Source organism: Carassius carassius, chromosome 9, assembly GCF_963082965.1.
Source record: "Carassius carassius chromosome 9, fCarCar2.1, whole genome shotgun sequence".
NCBI lineage: Eukaryota > Metazoa > Chordata > Actinopteri > Cypriniformes > Cyprinidae > Carassius > Carassius carassius.
The window spans coordinates 7,177,970-7,202,415 of NC_081763.1; the positions used below are offsets into that span (position 1 = coordinate 7,177,970).

The following is a 24,446-nucleotide window of genomic DNA, read 5'->3' on the forward strand; positions in this document are numbered from 1 at the left end:
GTTTCTCTCATGGTAATTAATTAGATTACCATGTACAAAAACAGCCTTCATAACTTCACTAGATTCCCATCTTTGAGGGGGAACCAGACAGTCCTTATAAGAGAAAGTGCATATCAATAACACCACTAACTAAGGCATTTTAGTTATTAACTCCCTAGAATTCATTTTAAAAACAGCAGAGGCAAACACTCGATCTCTACAGTGAATTCTTGGTGCAGGCTTTCTGATATCAATCTTAACAGTACGTTTGCAACACAAAAGGAATAATAATAATGCTTAAATACAGACTACAGCGATCAATTGGGAAAAGGATTACTTCATCAAGAAACCTCAGTGCCCTTCCTGCTATGCACGTTTTAGTTAAACAAAAAGAGGAAGCATTACGTGAACATCAAATCAGCAATTCTATTATGGTTTCTTTACAGGCTGCAGCAGAATTATCAGCAATAAATGAAATAAGCAGTTTCTTCATGGAATGAAAATATAGCTTGATGTAATCTGGAGTTGTGGAAAGTAATTAAGCAGGCAGAAAATGCAGAAATATGTACTTATAAATTACCAGTTAAACGAACAACTTTTAAAGTGACGGTACACCCAAAAATGAAATTTCTCCATGAAACAAAAAGTGGAAAAGTGACTCTGTAAGAAAAACCTATGCTGTGTACAATCACAAAATAATAATTATAATAATGAGACTTTTAGTGAATAACTACATTTTAGCCAGTTTCTCACACAGACCTTTGCATGGCTTCAAAAAAAAAAAAAAACTGTCCTAAAATTGTCCTATCAGCAGCGCTATAATGCACTTTTTGTTATATATGTAAAAGTACAATTGCGCCATTTAACATCTTAAAGATATATACTTGTTTTGATTGACATGAGGATGAAACTTTTTATTTTCGGGTGACCTGTAGCTTTAAGAAAGCATTTTGTTCAGGCACAGTCTGCCGCTTGTAGCAGATTTTGTGTGTGTGCTTTTGGCATCTAGCCGAGAAGCCAGGCTTTGCAAAGGCTGGACTATTGAATGGCATCATTTTGTCCAATAAGCAGCTGGTGAATCTCGCCTGAACGATCCCTCCCTCCCAAATCAAGATCCCTGAGCTTCACGATTCATTCCCATTCTGAGCAAGTCAGAAGCCAAACAGTGACCGTAAAAAGGTTGATTTCACATGAACGCTCTTTCAAATCCTCTTTCGCAGAGCTGGAGGAAGCGGGATCGCTCCAGATGACAAACAGTCACACGTCTTTGGCTCTAACAGCAGGTAGTTCCCACAAACAGACATGGATGAGTTCCCCAGTAACCCTCCCGTAGATTTGATCTGCAAATAACAAAAATGTGTTCAAACCATGGTCAAAGCTGCTTTTGTTTGATGTTTTAATTTATTCTCACCTAATAGTTGGTTCCCATGTCAGCAGGGGCGGCGTCTACACACCATAGCAGGCTGAGAGCCTCTCCTTCAGCAGCGGAGGAAACTGTTCAGAGAACTGCTGCCAGTTATCCTCACCGACCTGATCCTTGAAGCCATGCAAAATCTAGACGAGAAATGGATCAGTTCTGCTGAAGCATAGCAGGTAAGTGTGCTTCTATCTTGACCAACTGTGAAGCCATCTAATCAAAGATGTTAGTTACAGAAGAGCATGTGTACCTTGTAGAACATATCTCTCAAATCGTCTTTTGGATTCACCCAAGAGGCCACAGCGTCACAGAAAAAGATGAAGTCCTGCATCCAAAAAAAAAAGTTCCATTGAAGCCGAACTGTAACTTTCAGCTCAACAACTCGATTTATCGTTTATGTTTTTAGATTTAATAAACTATATTTCTATTTTATGGTAGTTAGTACTTAAGAAAATGTAGAGAGAAAAAATAAATACATTTCTGATGTTGTTAAAGTATGGAACTTTTAGTCTAACAACCCAACTTATTATTTAGATTTTAATTATAAATTACATCAATGTTTATTTTAGGGTAGCAAGTGCATAAAGCAGATGACAAATTATTTTTATATTGCTTTTTTACTGATATTGCTATATTAGTATAAATGTCATTACATTTATACATAAAGGTTATAAATTACATGCAACCTTTTAATTACAAACTATTAAATGATTAATTAGAAGTTCAATGAAGTTAAATTAAAATGTATCAATTTACTTTACATTGTGAATGTCTTACAGTTCATATCTAGTGTGATTTTATTGTAATGATTGGGTACATAGATTTTGGCGTGTCCAATAAATATATAAAATCAAATAAATATGAAAAATACATAAATCAGTTTTTAATTTGGATAACAGATTTGCTCTTGAATGATTTCCCCTTGTATCCTCTCACCTGTACAACCCCTCCAGGATTTACCCCAATCATTACACAAATGCCCCTGAAGGCCGAGTCTTTCTCTTCATTGTCCCGAATGTTTCTAAGTGATGTGCACCTAGGTTTAAAAAAAAAAAAAAAAAGGTATGTTTAGAAAGTTTAGTAGATTTTTAGTGTGTTGCACCTAAAAGGAATAAATTAAGCAAAGTTTAGATCTAATCAAGGATATGTTGATATGGGTTTTATTTTAAATCGAGCTGTATTGCATCACTTAAAGGGTTAGTTCACCCAAATAGCAAAATTATGTCATTAATGACTCACCCTCATGTCGTTCCAAACCCGTGAGACCTCCGTTCATCTTCAGAACACAGTTTAAGATATTTTAGATTTAGTCCGAGAGCTCTCAGTCCCTCCATTGAAGCTGTGTGTACGGTCTACTGTCCATGTCCAGAAAGGTAAGAAAAACATCATCAAAGTAGTCCATGTGACATCAGAGGGTCAGTTAGAATTTGTTGAAGCATCGAAAATACATTTTGGTCCAAAAATAGCAAAAACTACGACTTTATTCAGCATTGTCTTCTCTTCCGTGTCTGTTGTGAGAGAGTTCAAAACAAAGCAGTTTGTGATATCTAGTTCGCGAACGAATCATTCGATGTAACCGGATCTTTTTGAACCAGTTCACCAAATCGAACTGAATCGTTTAAAACGGTTCGTGTCTCCAATACGCATTAATCCACAAATGACTTAAGCTGTTAACTTTTTTAATGTGGCTGACACTCCCTCTGAGTTCAAACAAACCAATATCCCGGAGTAATTCATTTACTCAAACAGTACACTGACTGAACTGCTGTGAAGAGAGAACGGAAGATGAACACCGAGCCGAGCCAGATAATGACTCATTCACGAGTCAAGAACCGTTTCTGTCAGATGCGTCCGATTCGAGAACCAAGGAGCTGATGATACTGCACGTGTGATTCAGCGTGAAGCAGACTGACATACAGAGCGCATGAACCGAACTGATTCTTTTGGTGATTGATTCTGAACTGATTCTGTGCTAGTGTTATGAGCGCGGGTAAACCGAAGGCTTGAATCAAGGGCAATCATCACCAATGACGCCATTACGTCGAGCGCAAAAGAACCGGTGAACCAGTTTTCTTCAACCGGTTTATTGAATCGAACTGTCCGAAAGAAGTACTGATGATCTGAAAACCGATGCAACCGGTAGTTTTTGCTATTTTTGGACCAATGTATTTTCGATGCTTCAAAAAATTTTAACTGACCCTCTGATGTCACATGGACTACTTTGATGATGTTTTTCTTACCTTTCTGGACATGGACAGTAGACCGTACACAGCTTCAATGGAGGGACTGAGAGCTCTCGGACTAAATCTAAAATATCTTAAACTGTGTTCTGAAGATGAATGGAGGTCTCACGGGTTTGGAACAACATGAGGGTGAGTCATTAATGACATAATTTTGCTATTTGGGTGAACTAACCCTTTAATTTTAAACCCAGATTAACATATCGGGAATTAGGATTAAAACCTTCTAAAATTAATTTAAGAAATTATGGATTCGCCATTTTAAATAAACGGCAATAATGTCTATATTATTCTTTATTGACTAGCAAACACTCTCTGACAAAAGTATCTTATCGATAAAGGAAACTTGTAAATTGTCAGGTATATTTATAAACCGCTACACAGAGAGACCATTGGATTACACGGCTGATCAAGCAGGCAATGAAAACATTAATGTTTATATTATCAATTAATGGAGTATTGCATTATGGTTTAAATGTAAACTTGCTTATTTTTAAACAAGGTTTAAAGATTGGTGCAACAGAATTATTAGATAAACCTAGGTTTATTCCAGATTTAAGATGAATCCTTATTAGTGCATCCCACCCTCTGTAAATTGTATTTAAACAGAACTAGTTCACACATAAGAGGCATGCAATGGTTTATTCAACAGCTCACCAGGGGCGAATGAACTGTGGCAACAAGGGGGCAACTTCCTGTGGACACACATATCCGAGCCGACCAATCGTAATGGCTGTTTCACCAAAAAATAAAAAAAGTACAAAAAAGGGACATGAGTGCGTTTCAAAGTTTCAAGCTAAAAACATTAGCTGCAGTCAAAGCTCCAGAAATCAGAACAACACTTCACACAGATAATTTACCCGTGTTCTCCAGCAGAGTTTTGGGTGTATTAGGTCTGTTGATGATCTCCACAAGGTTATTGAGAACCAAGGCCACAAATGGCTGCATCTCCATACCTGGGAAAACACCAGACACATAAAAGTTTAAAGGCTCAGATATGCAAAAAACTGCGCCGTAGTCAATATACATCTATGAGAGTGCATAAACACCCACCCATCTGCATGGCGATCTCTCCGATGGCCCATGTGGCATTGTTACACACAGATATGAACTCTGGGTTGAGGTTGAGTCCCAGGACAGGTATGAGCTCAGCTAGAGAGGGTAAACGGACACCAATGACAAACTGACCAGCACAACACACACAGAAGCAACAGCTAGCATGAGAAAGCAGCTCTCCACGCGTCTCAGCCTGCACTCAGTAGGAGTCAAAGGGCACAGCTCACCGATGCAGGGCTTCACGTGAAGAAAACACGCCTTAGTCAGGTCTCCCAGCAGAGCAAACGAACTCTGACGCACTTCTGGCATGGTGTCCTTTATAGAAGAAATAAAGCTTTTAGGCCTTGCTCATACAGCACACACATAGATTTTCTGCATTAAATTAGTGTGTTATATATATATATATATATATATATATATATATATATATATATATATATACACACACACACACACACACACACACACACACACTGTCAGAGAGAAAATAAATACTTCAGTATTAAAATATTAAATTAAATTTTTTAATAATATTTCAAATGTGTTGATTTAACCATGCCTGCATGCACTGGAAGAGCAGGGTCATGATGTTGCTGCGGGTGACCAGCTGTTCTACATGAGGTCCGAGTCCCTCGGCCAGACCGCTGAGCAGATCAAGGGCCACAATCATGAAGTCTTTATCAGGGGCCTCGTACTGGTCAGGGTGCTGGTTATACATCTGCAAGAACAACAAAAAAACATCATGATCTGGAGAATGAATAAAAACGACTACACGCTGTAAGCGGTTCATCCTGCACTGACCATGGCTTGAGCGAGGTTCTTCTGCACCAGGGTGACACAGCGCTGGTAAACTGGTTCACAGTAGGGCAGGAAGCCGCTCTGTAGTGCTGTGGCCACCGAAGACAGGCACTAAAACAAGACAAAGTAACCAATTCCTTAAGACACTACAGTTTTTGAAGTAGGAACATCACAGAATTGGCAGAACTAGTTTACCTCCAGCAAAGGGAACAGATCCTTGTCTTCATCTTTTAACTCATTCCACTTCTGAATAAGAGGGGGCATGAGCTTCTGGATGTATTCCTGTGAAACCAAACGGTCACATGTATTTATGCTTCTTGAGCATTTTCATCTTTAAAACCTCAAAGCCCCAGTGATCTCACCGGCTGGTTAAGATGGTGTCCGACAGAGTCAGCGAGGGTCCCGATGGCGTCGTAGAGGATCAACAGGTTCTTGTGCTGGTACTTGCTGAAGGCAAACACCAGTGTGTCCAGAATGAAGCTCAAGTAGGGCACCAGCTCTGTACAGGCCTCCTCTTCCAGAGTCGCAAATGCACTGATAAAAGGAAAAACCCAAGGATTAACTAACATGTCTTCTGAAAGACCATCCAGACTGAAAGACGACTTGTTTAACAGGTTATCTCAGCAGGGAAGCAACTCCAAATCAATCTATAGTGGTTAGCTAGTTTGTGTTTAAGAGGGATTTTAGGCACTTTATAGACTAATCAGTTAAACCAATGTGAGACTGCTAAACCATTGTAAACCACCTTAGCTGGTTTATTATACCTAAATTCCATTGTTATTTAAGCATTTATATACTAATACAATATTTAGCCTTAATATTTTCAGTTTAATTTTTAATTCTTAAGCGATCTTGTCATTTTTGTCCGTTTTTCTATTTAGCTTTTAGTCACTGTAGTAGTCTTTAAAAAAAAATTACAATTAGAAATGATGCCATGGCATCAGAGGTGGAAAGTAACGAATTACATTTACTCGCGTTACTGTAATTGAGTAGCTTTTTTGTGTACTAATACTTTTTAAAGTAATTTTTTTAATCTGTAATTTTACTTTTACTTAAGTATATTTTGTTTGAAGTATTGTACTTCGCTACATTTTAAAACACATTAATTACTGAGTAAAAAAATAAATAAATCGCTCCCTGGAAACTACGTCAGTAAATAATGGGCAGGAGGGCAAACTGGCGCTAAAATCAAGGGAAAGATGCAGACGGACAAAACAGGCGTTAGTGGTGCAGACACCGCTGAAAACGAAACCCCGTCATATTCTGAAGTTGAACTCGAAGGAAATGAAGTGAACCCATGGCCATATGTATGCTCTATTATGCAGTGTAAGCTGTACTTGCCTAGGAAGACCAAACTAGCAGCTTATAAAATCTCGACAAGATATCAACCCTTCGCAAGAAGAGGTAAGCTAAATAATTGCATCGTTGCATTGGTGGTTAAAATGAAGCTTTGACATTTTAACAAGAGGTTTTGCACAAATTAGCTAAAAAGACCGTGGTGAGGAGTGTGCTATTTTTGTTTTAATGATGTGCGCGCGCATTTATAGTGCGTTCTTTCACTGTGTGATTCAGTCTCCTAAAATGCATTTAGAATGATCACAGAATTGAAGATATAGGGGCAGAAAATTCACATATTTATATAATTTCATATATTAAATCAAAATCACACAAAGAATGCCATCTTTTCCTCCAAAAATCATCATGAATATATACATACATATATATAACAGTTCAGTAAACAAGTTAATTAAGAGACTTGCGTTTTAGACACCATATTGCCTTTTTAGCTCTATTTCTACAACAGAAAATAATTCCAAACACAGCCACCAAAGCACAGTTTTGCGTCTCTGAGCAACGTGACAGTGTTTCGTTCCTGAATGAATCAACCGTTTAAATGATTCGGTTCAATCGCAATGACTCACTTATTAACAGTGACTTGCTGACACATACTGGCCATTTTAATTTCACATTTAAAGATTTTTTTTTTATAATTAATTTCTTATCATTTCAAATGAGTATTCAACATTTCATGTCTTGTATATCAAAACATTATTCATGCATTTGTAACTGCAGGTTAAATGCATTCTTGTCCTGCACTAAACAGTGTAATACATCTAAATTCCACTTCCAATGAATCTTCTGCATTTCCTCTGCATTAAAAGATGAGTTTGTTGATAATGATTTGCCTGGTAACAGCCCAAATGTTTTATTATTCTAAATAACTGATTCCTTTAATTAAAAACAACTAGTTTGAGATTAATAGACCTATCCCAGGGGTGTCAAACTCAGTTCCTGGAGGGCCATAGCCCTGCAGAGTTTAGTTCTAACCCTGCTCCAGCACACATATCATGTAGTTTTCAAATAAACCTAAATGATTAGATTAGCTGGATCAGGTGTGTTTAATTAAGGTTATATCTAAACTGTGCAGGACTGTGGCCCTCCAGGAACTGAGTTTGACACCCTTGGCCTGTCCCATTTTGACTCCCTCCCACTGTTAAAATGTAACTAAGTAATTTTTACTCTGAGTAAATTTTAAATGAGCTACTTTTTACTTTTACTTGAGTAGATTTTTAGACTGGTACTTTTACTTGTACTTAAGTAAAATTTCATTAATGTAATGGTACTTTTACTTGAGTAGAATATTTTTGTACTCTTTCCACCTCTGCATGGCATCATGGTGAAATCAGTTAAAGCTGACGTTAATCTAATATTTTATTGAAGCTTTGTTTTAGTTAATGATTTTAGTTAACACTTAAATGTATCAAAATACATCCAGTTTACCAGTTAAAGGCTGCAAGTGTCATACGTGGTCAGACAGGCACGTTAAGATCAGTTATTTAGGTCTAAAGGCTGTATTTTCAGGTCAAACACACCTGCAGGCCGCCTCTTGAACCCTCTTGTTGCTGTCGAGGATTCGTTTGAGCAGCTCAGTCATGAGGGGTTTGAGATAGGAGTCCGGCGGCTGGCTGACCACCCAGTGTGCATAGCGGCTCAGAGTCCAGCAGGCAATGGAGCGGACCAGTGCTTTCTTATCACTGAGACACTGGATCAGGTGAGGAATCAACTCCGGCAGGTACAGAACCATATCCTGCATACAGCCTGAGGACAAGAGAGAGGAGGGGCTCAGAAAGGTCATTTCCCATACAAACATTGGTTTTCAACAAGGATAAGAACTGTTTTTTGAGCTCCACATCAGCATATCAGAATGATCTCTGAAGGATCATGTGACACTGAAGACTGGAGTAATGATGCTGAAATTCAGCTTATCACAGGAATAAATGATAATTGAAAAAACGCTATTTTGAATTAGAATAATATTTCACAGCATCACTGTTGTTTGCTGTACCATTTTAGACAAATAAATGCAGTTCTTATTGAGCATGAGACTCAATCAAATCAAAAAAATCTTACCAACCCCAAATCCTAATGTTATCCATAGAACACAATTTTCTTCATATGCATGGAATATGGAAGTGGAAATTACCAAAATAATAACAATGACATCATGTAATTATATTTAGTGTATAGTTGTAACTTGCCTTAAAGTAACACTCCGACTTTTTGGGACTTTAGCTTATTAACAGTATCCCCCAGAGTTAGATAAGTCCAAACATACCTTTTTTATTTCTGTGCGTTCTGTAAGTGTTATTTGATGCACCCACCGCTAGCCTAGCTTAGCACAAAGACTGGATGTAAATGGATACTGGTAGCATAGTAATCCCAATAAGTGACAAAATAATGCAAACATTTTCCTATTTACATGTTGTGATCTGTATAGTCACAGCGTGTAGAAATAACAAGGCTATATGAGACAGAGAGCATTTCTAATCGTATAAATACTGGGAACTATATTCTCACTAGGCGTAGGAGCACAGCTAACGTTACTTGGGCGGAGTGGCTACTTGGGCGGAGTGATTAGCGCAGCACCCGAGACCGTAAACAAAACAAACGTGACTAACTAGCTAGACGTGACTCGTGATCATGGCTTACTTTGAGGAATTGTCAAACTCAAAGGAATTTTACTGTGTATCAAACCAAGATCCAGAACCATATAGTTTTGAGCCAGAATACACAGACGAGGAGTTACAAACTTTGGAAGCTGTCAGACGAAGGGAGAATCAGAACGAACACGGACTGGTGGTGTAAATGTGGAACATGCCAACCTATGCATACAGAAACCGAGTGCCTTTGTTGTAATGAATGGGACCGGGTATTGCCATCAATGTCAAGGCTTGATGACAATCAAAATATTTGCGTCACTACCACAGAAGATTTCTCTGCCCTAATACACCCGGCAGTTGTCTTTTTTTTCCCATTGTGACAAGATCAACTGGAAGAAACGCCCCATGCCGAGTGAACCTAATGGTCAGCTGTCCACCAAGTAAGTGATTTTGTTATAATGATCATTCATAGTTCAATGAAATTGTAGTATAGCCATTGCATACAGTGTGTCACAATAATAACAATAAAGGGGATACACAGAGCCCCGGAATAAAACGGAATATTACATTAGCATGGCACTGTTACAGTATGGCTAATGTTAGTCATCTCAAAACATAACGGAACACTTACCGCAGCAACAGGTGATCCAATTTGTCCTGTCTTTATTATCGATGGGATGGCTGTATCCTTTAGCACGTTTCATGGTCCGTGTGGCAACTTGCATTTTTTCTAAATAGTCGTCTACAGTAAAATGTTCAGAGCAAACGAAATACTTCGTGATGGTGTTTACAGGTGTGTTTGGATCTATTTCCAGAGCAAGTAGCCATCGATTCATCAGGTCAGCGTTTGTGGTTGGAATTCTATGAAACATCATAGTAATACCTGGTCTCCCCTGTTTATTGTCGCAGTTCTTTACAATACAGCGAACACCCATGATTGTACACTATAAATCTACTATCTAGTAATTGCTGACTCTATTACCCCAGCTCTGAGCAAACTCTCTTCTCCTCACCACGGCGCGTCTCGGGTGCTGCGCTAATCACTCCGCCCAAGTAGCCACTCCGCCCAAGTAACGTTAGCTGTGCTCCTACGCCTAGTGAGAATATAGTTCCCAGTATTTATACGATTAGAAATGCTCTCCGTCTCATATAGCCTTGTTATTTGTACACGCTGTGGCTATACAGATCACAACATGTAAATAGGAAAATGTTTGCATTATTTTGTCACTTATTGGGATTACTATGCTACCAGTATCCATTTACATCCAGTCTTTGTGCTAAGCTAGGCTAGCGGTGGGTGCATCAAATAACACTTACAGAACGCACAGAAATAAAAAAGGTATGTATGTATGGACTTATCTAACTCTGGGGGATACTGTGAATAAGCTAAAGTCCCAAAAAGTCAGAGTGTTCCTTTAAACCATTTTTGTTAAATCCAAATAACTTTAAATCCACAGTGTGTTCATCTTTATACATTTTGCCTTTTAAAAACATTTGCTATTAGTGTTAATACCTTCCCCAAAAAACAAAACTTAATTTGCGTTTTTTGTCTCCATGATTTTCCTTCATGACGTTTTTTCAGGGAACACACATACTGGTAAAAAAAAAATGTATAGACTGAATTTATAGCAAGTCGCTTTGGATAAAAGCGTCTGCTAAATGCATAAACATAAATGAAAAAAATACCAGCCTTAATGGAACACCAATTTATATTTTTACAAGTGACTTTATTAAACTGCATAAACAAAATTGAATTAAAAACGAACTGTCAAATGAATTGTCACACTGCAGTTAAAAACAAATTATTGCAGAAGTCTTAAATGGTAGGCAGCACGCAGACAGAGTGCACATTCTTGCATCCAAATCAGAACAAAGGGCAGATTTAGCACATTCATTCCCATACCTTCAGCGATGGCTCCCAGCACCAGGATGCCAGACTCTTTAACCACCCAGTCCGAGTGGAACAGCAGCTCCTTCAGCACTGGAAGCAGGTGTGGCAGCAACTCATCCCGAAACACGTTTGCCAGGACATCAAGAGCAGCCGCTGAACACTTACCTGCAGAAGAAATGCACATAGGATTAGATGTTTCTTCAAGCACCCCTGGAACTGTAAGCTTTGAAAGCTTTTTGTGGATCAGACAGTATGAATACTTGAACATCACTGACATTCATGACACTGTGTGTAATCATCTCCACTGAAAACACCAAGTACGTGAGCAAACCTTGATATCTGCTTACAAAAACAGGCAATATTTCACCAGCATCAGGTTGGTTCCTCATAAGTAGGGCCCTATGAAATCCTCTTCATATTTATCCATATTCTGTTTTTTTTTTTTTTTTTCGTTTACATTTTTCTTGATTCCGTTTATTTCAATTTAAAATTTTCTGGACTCAATTTTAAATGATAAAAATCTAATTTTATTAATCAAAAACATGTTTAATTAAAATCATGAAATGAATACACTTATATCAACTGATTAAAAATGCAACAAAAATTACATGTTTAGGGCCCTATGAAATGTTTTTGTTCTCACCTTATTTTATTACAATTAAATGTATTAAATTCTGTTTTTCTAGCATGTCAAATTTTTTAAATGCATAAAACAACTTAATTTATTAACATTTATTTTTACAATAACCTTATGAATTTTGTATTTAAATTTTTCTAGTTATCAAATAAAAGGCATGAAACATTTATTTTTTTAGGCAATGAAAATTAAACAAATGTATTTTTTTGGGTTTGGATTTACTATCAAAATTAAAACATGGAATAATTATTGTGCAATTATTCCTTAAAAAATGTTAATTAACGTTTTAATTTTATTAGTAGTCTTAGTAGTCTTACGTACATTCTACTGAACATAGTAATATATTTCTATCACAATGTCATCAAATTAAACCAAACTTTTATTTTGAAGTTCTGTATTAATATGATATGATGTTAGTTTTACTCAAATGAAACTGTAAAATGCTTATGACGTTCTCTCAGAGAAATTCCGTGACACTCCATGTTATACAGTAAGCTTCATTTTTATGACTGGATTACACGATTTCGTCCGCATTTTCCACATCACGGAAATCATAGGGCCCCCGGCCCTATATAAGACACTTACGTAGATTCCAGTCAGATAGACTGTCGTCGTCGTCATCATCATCCTCATCACTCTCCTCTCCTTCCTCGCCTTCATCACCCTCGTGTCGAAGGGTGACTGTACGAGACTTGTGAAAGCGTGGCTTTATGTCCTGCTCATTGTCCGGCACGGCCTCATCTTCCTCCACGTCACCCTACACAGGAAGCAGAAGGTCAGCGTGATGAGACAACTGCCAAAGCTGGACACCAATGACTGAGTCAAAGGCCTTGGGTCAGACAGTATGAATACTTGAAAATCATGGAGAAAATCAGGGATAATGATATCTTCACACCCGAGGCCATGCTGCTGTAGAAGTTCTTGTGAAGTGAAGTAAAGTAACTAACCTTTAACAAAATGATGTCAATCTCCGAGTACTTCATCCCGTTCACCAGAACAGGAACCAGTCTAACAAATTAAAGGAGGTTAAAACTGGACATCAGGATAATTGAATGTATAGATGGATGTGATGCAGTCATTGGAGGATTAAACTAATAATAAGAGTCTCTGACAATTGAGCAATGCATGATAAAAAAATAAAATAAAAAAAAGCTGTTTTTGCTATGTAAATGTCTTCGGTTTAAATTATTTTTAAAGAAAATAAAAAGGCAAAAAAATGTAGTTAATAGTAATCATAAATAATGTACAAACGTGCTTTTATTGCAGTTATTTTAAATGCCTTAAAATGTATAAAATGAAGGGAAAAAGCTAGCAAATGCTAAAATAAAGTAATACTAGGTATGTAACAACTCTATACTGATTTCATGATTCGAGTTTCTAACGATTTTGTTTTATTAAAATTAGATTTAAGACAAATTATAAACAAAAGGTGTCTTTATTATTGCTTTGACAAAATGCACATTTCTTTGTGATACAAATGTCACATAAGAAAACTAAAAATTTTTTTAAAACAAACTACAAATTTCATCCAATAAGACAAAAAATCTTTTCATATAAACAAAGGCTTTGTCTGTGCTCTTTCCATTCAAAATTAGAGGCAACCACTGCATTTGAATCACAATCCAAACAAAGATGCTGAATACATCCAGCATGAGCAGTTTTTAAATTTAAATTAGATTGTATCATTTGAAATTTTAAAACAAAAACAGAATGCGCTGACTTTAGTTTGGTGAAACTACGCTACATAAAACATCTGCACAAAACCGAAACAGCAGACGATCTGAATGAGACGCAGACTCACTCTCTGACAGCAGGTGGCGCTCATAGAACAGCAGTGATACAGCGTGTCCTTGGGTACCGCCATAAACAAAGCAGCGCAACTATGAACACTACATTAATATGCATTACAGAGGCAAGATAAAGATAAAATCTTTTCTAAAGACAGTCAGTTCCCTTTAGAGATATATTCATATAAACTCCACCCGCAAATTTAACGCGATTCATTTAACATCTGAACCGATTTGAACGAAGGGCTGGGTATCGATTCAGATGTTCCAGATCAAACAGGATCAAGTTATTTAATTTTTAAGATAAAATTATCATACAGTTTTACAAAATTTGCTGTAACATTGAGGCTACAAGCCTATGAACAATGTAGGACAACTAATACTGGCTTATTGGTGATAATTTTTTTATTTTGGGGTGAACTATGTCATCATTTATGTATGTTTTATTCATGTCTAATAATTTTTTTCTTCGGTTCCGCAGATTTGTAGTATTACTACAGCATTTCACCTCTGCATTACAAATCACGCAAATAGCTTCGTTCTTGTCCACAACACTATTGTCGTCGTCTTGCTTGCAAAATCTAAAATGCTTTCATACCTCTGACTTTTTATGTGAAGGTGGTATCAACGTCGACAAAGCTCCTGAAACCGTCATTTTAAGCACAGTATGAATGACAGGTTCGCCTCTTGCTCCTTGGTAACATCGCACAAGGCAAATAAGAGGGTGAGATCTACTGGAGAAGACTAGTTATTAGTTAAACATTAATCTTACGTTCAATGTTTGCGGAAATATGGAAAAAAAATCGATTCGTGGCCTTTGAGAATCGATTTTGAAATCGACCACATTTTAACAAACAATTAATCGAAAAATCTATTTTTTTTACCCAGCCCTATTTGAACGGTAACAGATCTGAACCAATCTTCAACCGGTGTGCGGTGAATCATTGCTTCCCTAAGAAATACAGTAGAATAAAGTTACATAAATGAATAATAAATAGTTTAAAGAATTCAAAAGAATTTTTCCAGAGAACGTGAAAAAGCGCCAAGCTGCTTGTCAATATTTTGGACTTTGAAAAGCCTGTTGACTTTTGCCAAAGCTTTTTTTATTTTTTTACATTTGCTTCTTATTTATTTGGTTCCACAGTGCTTGCTAATTATGTTTTTATATATATATATATATATATATTTTTTTTTTTTTTATATATTTGTGTAAATTATTTTGTTTAGGCCTATAGCATGGTGTATTTTTATTCGGTTTAATAACAAGAGTTTAACTAATATAAGTGTGTTTGTCGTTTTACCGGTTTGTTGTATCCCTTCAAGCAATTGACGCGCGCAGGCATTTATAAGCTATTTAAAAGTGAAAGAAAGTGAAGAAAAGCAGAGAAACCCCCCAGGAGAACCCCACCCCCAGGTGATACCGGTATTACTGGTGTGTCACGTCGATTAACCGGAGGGAAATATTTCCTCCACGTCTCAACCCTACATGAAACTAACTTCAGCTTGTACCCCTGGCTTCTGCATATCACGTCACAGTTCAGGATGGTTGCTAGTGAAGGGTTTGGGACTGTGCATGTTTGTCAACTGAAGCAAATGCACTTTTGATTGGACTTCTATGAGAAAAGGGAAAGGTTACTTACTGTGCAAGATGTCCAGACAGGACGTCCTTACAGATGGGCTGCTCAGCCAGCGTAAGCCAGAACTCACAGGCCTCCAGAGCCACATTCTCATCCGGGTCCTGTGTGCGCTGCAGCATGTACTACAGAAACAGTTAACCTCATCAGCATCTCTGACTAGTCTAGATCTACACCACTTCTGAGTCATCAAGACCCAGTTCACCTCACCTCTACGATACTGCGCATGTGAGGGATGAGTCGGTCCACTCGCACCTCCAGCAGCATGACCAGAGCCCTGCACACGTTCTTCCGCACCTCTGACTCCTCATCTGCGGCCAGCACAAACAGACTCTGGAAAACAGCCAAGCCAGAAAACAGATTCAAATACTGCAGTTACAACATACCCATATTTGGACAGCAAAGGTTTCTCAATGGGAGCTAAGGCAAGGTAAACATTTACAGGGGCTAGTCTGTGATTTTATTGCATTAAATTCAAAATTATTAATATTTACCAAGCTAATTTTCAACTTTTAAAGGGACTGGTCAGTGATTTTATTATAGCCCGAATACATAAAGTCATAAAGTCTAAAAATTCAACTATTTATGACAAACACCAAGATTGTGTGACAGTAATTTAATTAGAAAAAAACTATTATGGTGTGCAAAAAATGTAAATATTTATAATATACCAATAATAAAAACTAATATCAATATTCGAAAGCAACAGAGTCAAACATTGACCCTACGTTTGTTTGTGTTTTATGGTGAGAAATTTATGGCTAAATAATATCAGGTTTTTACTATTTATTTTCGCTAAAAACACTGTATTTGCCTTAACTTGATTAAAATAAACTCTTCAAAAAAGTTAACTTAATATTTTTTTTAAAAAGCTTTAGTTTTCCCCATTGTAAATAAGAGTTTGCGTAACATTTTTCAAAAAAATAAATACATTAATGAATTTTTTTTTTTTTTTTTATTATCAAATAATAGGATATTTTTACACTGACCAAGCAACAACAGACATTTTGTTTACAGATGACAATCATGTGACTGACCACTTGACCTGCAAGTTCACATTTGATATTTAAATGAGGTGCCATGCAATTTACTTATTCAATCCATCGTGTTCAGACTGCAGGTACCTCAATAAAGGTGTCGATGTTGTCCATCAGGGCTTGTGCTCTTCCGATGATAAACTGGTTCACACAGGCAACAGCATGAGACCTAGACACACATGAACAACCGTAAGATTCCAGAACCACTTAATGCAACATAGGAAAAACAACTCCATCCATCCGTTCTCTCTCAGACCGACCTGATCTTGGGGCTGCAGTGTTTGAAGAACTGCAGGAACTTGGGAATCATGATGTTGAGGGGTCGGTTGAGAGCGTCACTGTCCAGGAGCTCAGATGAGTCCTCGCAGATCTTCTGTAAAGCTCCAAACGAGCCCTGTGTGCGAATGAGAAACTAAGATTGAGAGCCACACAACACGGGAACATCTCTAGATGTGAAACAAAGCGTCATGGCCACTTTGTCTGCATCTTGAATCATTTCCAAACACATTTTTGCATATGAAAATGTGCACAAAATAGAATGGGAAAAGCAGGATAAATGAGTGAGAGGACAAAGGCAGCTATGAAGAGCATGGAGGAAATGCGCGGACCTCACAGATGTTGTAGTCCTCTGAACTGAGCATGTTGCACAGCTGAGGCAGTAACTCTGGCCACGTCTGCAGCTCCCCTTTGGTGGAAATCGTTGTGATGAGGATACCTGAGAGACAGGAATTAGCACATTTCCTCATATTGACTGCAAATATAAAATTGCTCTATTTGCACTTGTTTTTCCTACATTGTGTCACCTCTGGCTTTTGAGAAAACTCAGGCAGACAGTGAAATGCAAGCATGAGTGAACCATGTCCACTAGGGCTTTTAGTCCAAACAAAGTGTGCATATTTGTAGGAATACTGATCTCTTTATTTACTGATACAGGGCTCCAGACTATTATTTGAGAGCAGTGGCTCCTGCACCATGAAGTTCTACAGATGGAAGCGCCAGTGCTGGGGGTATTCAAAATAAAGATCATTTAATCATGCAATTACTATTGATTTGCATTAATAAGTGCAGTTACTAATAATATTTCATGTTCACTTCTTGTTAATTTTTTTGTTTACCATTATATAATATCATGGGGTAGGAAGAGTAATTTGATCGCATCATGGATTGAAGTGGAAGGATCGTTTATAACTAAACCTGTAGACATTGCAAATTATTTTAATGATTACTTCATTGATAAAGTTTGTAAATTAAGGCAGAAAATGCCAACATCATACTGTGAGTCAACTTATTTATGTATATCAGAAGAAATAATGAATGATAAGAATTGTTCATTTAAATTTCGAGAAGTGACAAGAGAAGAAGTAAAACAACTATTATTGTCTATTAATAATGACAAGCCACCCGGTACGGACAACCTGGATGGAAAGCTATTGAGGATGGTAGCAGACCATATTGCCACTCCCATACATTATATTTTTAATTTGAATCTTGAGAGGAAAGTGTGCCCACAAGTGTGGAAAGAAGCAAAGGTAATCCCCTTAGCGAAAAATGCTCGTGCTGTTTTTTCTGGCTCTAATAGTCGACCAATTAGTTTGTTACCTGTTATAAGAAAAATTTTAGAAAAAATTGTATTTAACCAGATACAAGGTTATTTCACTATGAATGAATTGTTAAGCAAATACCAGCATGCTTGTAGAGAAGGACATTCAACTTGTACAGCTCTTGCACAAATGACAGATGATTGGTTACATTATATTGATCACCAAAATATTGTCGGAGCAGTATTATTAGATTTTAGTGCTGCTTTTGACATAATCGACCATAGTTTGTTATTAGGGAAACTCAAATGTTATGGTTTTACACCATCTGCATTAGCATGGGTAGAGAGCTACTTGACAGATAGAACACAGAAGGTGTATTTCAATGGAAGCTTCTCTGAGGTGAGGTCTGTAGCATGTGGGATTCCACAAGGGTCTTCATTAGGACCATTGCTTTTTTCTATCTTTACGAATGATCTCCCACTGGTCTGTAAAAGAGCTTCTGTGTCTATGTATGCGGATGATGTAACGCTTTATATGCCTGCACCAGCTTTAGAAAATATTACTGCAGCTCTCAACAATGAGTTGCAGATGGTATTTAATTGGGTCACTGATAATAAACTTGTTTTAAATTTAGCTAAGACTAAAAGTATTTTATTTGGAACTAAATGTTCATTAAAAACAAGGCCCATGTTGGATCTAGCACTAAATAATGTTGCTGTTGAGCAGGTACATGAAGTAAAGCTTCTTGGGGTAACCTTAGACTGTACTTTGTCGTGGTCAAGACATATAGAAGAAGTGGTGAAAAAGATGGGGAGAAAGATATCTGTAGTTAAAAGGTGTTATTCGTTTTTAAATCCATATTTAACTAAACATGTTTTGCAGACCCTAGTGTTATCACACTTAGATTATTGCTCTGTGGTTTGGTCAGGAACTACAAAGAAGAATTTAGGGAAACTACAGAAGGTTCAGAATAGAGCTGCTCGTTTAGCCCTTTGTTGTACAATAAGGGCTAATGTTAACAAAATGCACGGCAAACTCTTCTGGTTAACGGTTGATGGGAGGTTAAAAGCATCACTTCTTGGCTTTATAAATAAAATTAATTTATGGAAGACTCCTGACTGTCTGTATAGGCAACTTACTCTGAGTTCTAATGTACATACCTATCCCACGAGGCATGCCGTCATTGGTAAATATATTATTCCAAAATCCAGAACAAACTCAAAACAACGTACAGTGTTGTATAGAGCTATGGTTGAATGGAACTCTCTTCCCGGTCATATTGTTAAAACTCAAAATAATATTGGTTTTAAAAAACAAATAAAGGAATTTTTATGTTAGCTTATATTAGTATATAGAGTACATTGTATGTGTTTGTGTGTATGTATATGTGTATGTGTAAGTGTATATGTACATATATGTGTGTATGTATGTATATATGTATTTTATGAGAATTTGTTGTTTCAGTGGATGATTGAGCATTGGTTGTGTATGTTGGTAATATGTTCATTTGTGTATTGATTATGTAGTGTGTTTTTTATTCGTGTTATATGTTGTGTGTGGACCCCAGGAAGAGTAGCGGATGCATTTTGTTGCATCAGCTAATGGGGATCCTAATAAATAAAAATACAGCTCTGACAGTAAAGCACTATGCTTGAGTTAAGATGCATACAAAATGTACTTTTAACAACAGTAACAGGTGGAAAATCTACTTATTTAAAGAAAATGTATAATGTATAATGTATAATGTATAATATATATATATATATTTCACAATGGTATTAAATGTACCATTATTTTTCTAGCATATGGAACTGAACAACTTCAGTGATTGTGTGATTTAGTAGGAAATTGAAGAAAAGAATGAATGGATGTATTTTTATTAAAATTTTACACAAGTTTGTTTACCAAAGTATATTTTGTTCATCCCATTAAAAATAACATTCAAACTGGATCATCTTAGAGCTTTAAAGTGCTGAAAATAGTTGTGTGAAACGCTTGAAAGTAATTGAAAAGTGCTTGAATTTCTTTCTCAAAAGGTTGTACAAACCCAGAAATGAATGATGTAATCCATTCAACTATTTCTACCACACACCGTGGTTACAGTTAGCGTTACCACTTCTGGTTTCCTGAAGTATGTCAGCGCGCTTTATAACAGATTTCTGTGCAGAATTTGAATGATTCTCACTAGTTCTCGCAGTAACCTTATCATGGTGTGGTTAACTCGAACGCTTTTCACTGGATCTCGCAGCACTGGTGCATCTGTGCAGTAACAGTGACGTGAAATCAACTTTGGCTCCCGAGTGAAGCTGTTCTGAGCTCAGACAGGTTTGTTTGCGTCACAGTCCGAACTGATAAACAGTCCGTCACATCGACAGAAAAAAAAAAATGGTCGCAGTCTGGATCCCAGTGATCTCTTTTTATCTTTCACATATTTTTATATTTCTTTACACAGAATCATTTCTATTCATTTCCCACTGATTTATGCAATCTGACAAGCAATAGCTCCTTTTTTAATGTTCTACTTAAATATCATAAAATAATTAATAAAATGTTAATAGAATATTAATAGAATTATATTAAAATTTTCAAAAAGTTGAACATTAATTTTTTCATCCCTTACTAAACATGCCGCTCTCATGAGCGAAACACGAACGTTGATAGATGTCCCTCTAAAAACGTGATACATATGCGTTCTGTGTGAACGCCTTGGTTTCAGTTTTGATGTAAATATCTTCTCCACACTAATGCTCTCATTTTCTGCAATATACTGAAAGAACAACATAGCAGTGCCACATATAGTGGGCTCAACCGGATAGGCTAACGAAAGCATTAAAATGCAACTTACATCGTCTTCGCATTTCATGCACCACTGCCCAACGGCTGACGGAGACCAAAAAATCAAATGCAAGGTTTTTTGCATTTGAATTTTTTGTATTTTATTTGACGAATATTTGAAATTAGAATTTTTTGGACAGCCCTAAGTTGGATATGACCAGAATCCACATTAGATTGCATTCAGAATTAGTTACAAACACTTGATAGTGGTTTGAAGTGAGATTTGAGTAAAAGCATGGTATTAATTTTATAAATACTCTTATGTAGCTTGATGCTAATGTTAGATCTAATGCACTGGTTACCCTCCTGCGAATACGTTTCTTTATGTATTCAACCAGAAGAATTTGACTAAGATCAAAAGAAATTTGTTTGTTTTCTATAAAGGCACTTTATTATAAGTGAACATAGGATTTGTGGACCAGGCGTGGATGAAGATTTTCAGTTTCATGTTATGTTTATCTTCACCTACACTGCAAAAGGGCTCCTTATGTTGCATTTAATGTTTAACAGGTTTGTTTTGTTAATTTCACTTGACATTGTCATTTTCTTCCATCATCTAATTATTTGAACAGCTAAAATTAAATGCGTGTAAAAAGTGTTTGTTTCAGCCAGATGAAGGCTGGGTACAACGTGTGCACCAGATCAGGATGGTACCACCTCCGCTTCATTTACAGCCAGGAAAAACTCACCGATCGTGGCGCGGATGAGAGGAGAAGGGTCTCCGATGTTGTTTAAACATTCCTGCTTGATGAAGTGTGCAACCGCAGGAGGGAAGTTCTGATAGTGAACCTTCACGTTGTTCTTCAGTATCAGACCGCTGAGAGATCGAGTGGGCTCATCTGTAGAGCGTGAAGAAACTAATCAAATTCATACATAAAGACTGTCTAGAACCCTCATGGAACATATGCAATAAGAAGCTTTATGCAAAAAAAATAAAAAATTACCCAGACACCCACCTTCAGTTTTCAGCCTCGTCAGGACAAAGATAAGATAGTTGTTGAAATCAGGAAACTGGTTCAGCTGCTCCAGTTTCTGAGAGTTTGAATGAAAGAGAATCAAGACAGATGACATTAGCACATGGTTACTGTACTTTACTAATAAAGGTAAGTGACTGTACATGATTAGTCGCAGTTCAATATGTACATTGATGCTTCTTTGGTAAAGCAGATAAAATCTTTAATCTATAGACTTCTGAAATAAGAGACCCAGCCGATAATTATTTTCATGATAAAACATTAATACACTGTGGAAAATGCCTGACAACCATTCAGTGCTTTTGAAAACTGGCACATTAAGTTTACATTTGAATAAACAAGGCTGTAAAGTTACATAATGATATCAGGATTTCCATTCAATACATCTTTGTCAGACTGTTATCTGTAATAAAAAAGCTACTGATTCTCAATATCAGTATGGTCACCACCCGTACACCACAATTTCCCTGAGTTCTGTAAGTGGCAGGAAATATTGTGCTGTGTAGATGAGGATACCTCCTGCACAGCTCGCTGTGTGGCCGTGTTTGGAGACTGCGAGTCTTTCAGGAGATGCAGGACCTGCTGGAGGCCTTGTTCATCCGGCTGCCACTCCATCCTACGCACAGACCACAAAAGACACAATTAGATTCTCCTTCCTTACGTCTTCATACCTTACTTCCTCATATCAAAAGATTGCAACACCTTATGACTACAAAACAACTTTTTCTACTATGTGGTCTATGTACTTCTGCAGAGCCATTTAGTCCATTGCTAAGCTTCCAGGTATGTTTCATTCTCAATTTTAAGATTGAAGAATTATTTTTGTTTTTCCATTTCATTTACACATTTATACAGACTTATATATATATATATATATATATATGTGTGTGTGTGTGTGTGTTAAAATCGATCTACTACTTTAAAATAAAATAAAATAAACTTCATAAAAATGGCTTCTATTAGGGAATGTTTAAATCATTTAACCTTGTGATTATACTAAAGTGTTAAACGGTTTCGTTTTATAATCTATTCAACTTGTATAACTTTTTGCGCATTTAATCTACGAAAAGTTATTAATAACCCTGTACTTTGTGAACTGAGAACGTACGCGTGTAGTTTATGCGATTCAATAACAATTCTTGAAATCTGCATTAAGGGTCTGACTAAAATTGATTAACCCATATTTGACTTATTATTGTTCATTATTAAATAAAGACATCAAAGCATTAAGAAGAAAGCAATGCACATGGTCATCATGCCTGCATACCAGTCTGAGGCCTTGTCTTTCAATGCAGCTCGAAGACCTCAGACACGACCCGCATTAATAACCTTTATAATAACACCGGTACAAAAACAAAAACATCACGCGAAACTTCAAATCCTAAAGCAATAAGTAAAGGCTATTTAAGTCACCGAAAGCAGCATTATATTCCCACAAGAAGTGTATATCTTAGTATATGATCTAGCGTGCGCACTCGTTCTGATCCATGCTGCTAACTATTGCCTTGTAAAACTCACTCTCTCTTTAATATATATATGTATATATTATATAATACGTAAACACCATTAATGATGAAAACTCGGTCGTGTTCACTTACACATGCCGCGCGCAGAGGCCTATCGATCAGTTCGTGCAGCGTGGAGCTCGCGCTGCCTCTGCCTGGTCTCTCGCGCAATGGCACTTTCAAACACTTCCGCAGCGCGAGTGCTACAGTGAGGAAGTGACGATCTTTCGTCCAACGCATTGAACGCAACACTGTAGCCACTTAAAAAAAAAAAAAACACTGTAGCCACTTTCGGATAAACTGAATCTGTGAGGGATTTTACTGAAACAAAAATATGGGTAATGAGTCTGACATTGTATGTCTACGCACATGTTGATAGAAATTAAATCTATATAACTTTTTATTTTCTTGGATATTTGATTTTTGTTGTATCTTTACAATTTTTTTAAAGAAAGCAATATTTTTTTTTATTTTTTTTTATTTTTTTGCAAAAGTTAATGCAGTGGAAAATATATACGTTCAATTTGCAACAAATTGGCGCATTTAATAATATAAATTCAGCATTAAAAGAGGCAAAAAATAAAATCACAGCCAGATAAAGAATAAAATGTAAAGGTATAATAAATGATATAATAATACAATAAAAACGTTTTAATAAAAGACGAAACATCGATTCAGCCGAGAACCAGGTTCGTGACGTCACGGGAAGCGGCGCTTAAAGAGATATCGCACATGAGTCTTTAAAATCAAGTCTGTAAACTCTTCTGCTGCTCCTTTGTAAAGTTTTGTGAGTGCGCAACTGAGCATGTGCCGTTTTCTCCCCTTCTTTGAAGAAGAGTTGTTTGGTTTATTGTGTTGACTGTAACTGATCTTAGACTCTTTCTTGCTCCAGAACGGAGTTTTCCCCCTTTTACTCTTGTTTTACAATTTCAAGTTATTATATTGCTCATTGCAGCAGACATGTGTGCTTGGCAAACCTGTGTTTGATGCAAGAAAAGCCAAACTAGCCCCTTGAAATGGCCAGGATTTCCTGTGCCCCCTGCACACTTTTGCACTACCAATTTCTGTACTTCTTATCCTTGTGAACAAGGACAATGAGGGGTTCATTTACCAGTACATTTTACTGTGAGTCACTGTTGCTCTTCATATAATCATTGAGTCACTGAGATCTTGT

At 36.9% G+C, this 24,446-nt stretch overlaps 1 protein-coding gene and 1 non-coding gene across 2 annotated transcripts; both read right to left on the reverse strand.

Moving 5' to 3' along the window:
• Positions 1-756: 756 nt before the first annotated feature.
• On the reverse strand, positions 757-23,503 carry LOC132148813 (transportin-2-like). Its single transcript, XM_059557533.1, has 25 exons — positions 23,366-23,503; positions 22,284-22,383; positions 21,750-21,825; positions 21,483-21,632; positions 17,026-17,132; positions 16,678-16,811; positions 16,505-16,586; positions 15,591-15,713; positions 15,387-15,505; positions 12,907-12,967; positions 12,545-12,716; positions 11,335-11,487; positions 8,364-8,589; positions 5,853-6,024; positions 5,686-5,772; positions 5,494-5,601; positions 5,247-5,410; positions 4,920-5,026; positions 4,690-4,788; positions 4,497-4,592; positions 4,294-4,369; positions 2,333-2,432; positions 1,647-1,721; positions 1,391-1,533; positions 757-1,319 (listed from the first exon to the last, which is right to left on the reverse strand). Exons 2-24 carry the CDS (start codon positions 22,380-22,382, stop codon positions 1,426-1,428), a joined length of 2,694 nt encoding a protein of 897 aa, XP_059413516.1. The 5' UTR covers position 22,383; positions 23,366-23,503; the 3' UTR covers positions 757-1,319; positions 1,391-1,425.
• On the reverse strand, positions 12,790-12,858 carry LOC132150856 (small nucleolar RNA SNORD41). The gene has a single exon (XR_009436033.1). It is a non-coding gene; the product is annotated as a small nucleolar RNA SNORD41 (small nucleolar RNA).
• Positions 23,504-24,446: the final 943 nt, after the last annotated feature.

Excerpts from the sequence above, each read along its gene's own strand:
- LOC132148813 (XM_059557533.1), bottom strand. The coding sequence starts at position 22,382 with ATGGAGTGGCAGCCGGATGAACAAGGCCTCCAGCAGGTCCTGCATCTC. Across the intron at positions 16,812-17,025 it reads AGGACTACAACATCTGTGAG|GGCTCGTTTGGAGCTTTACA; the intron begins GTCCGCGCATTT and ends ATTCGCACACAG. Across the intron at positions 15,714-16,504 it reads ACATCGACACCTTTATTGAG|AGTCTGTTTGTGCTGGCCGC; the intron begins GTACCTGCAGTC and ends GCTGTTTTCCAG.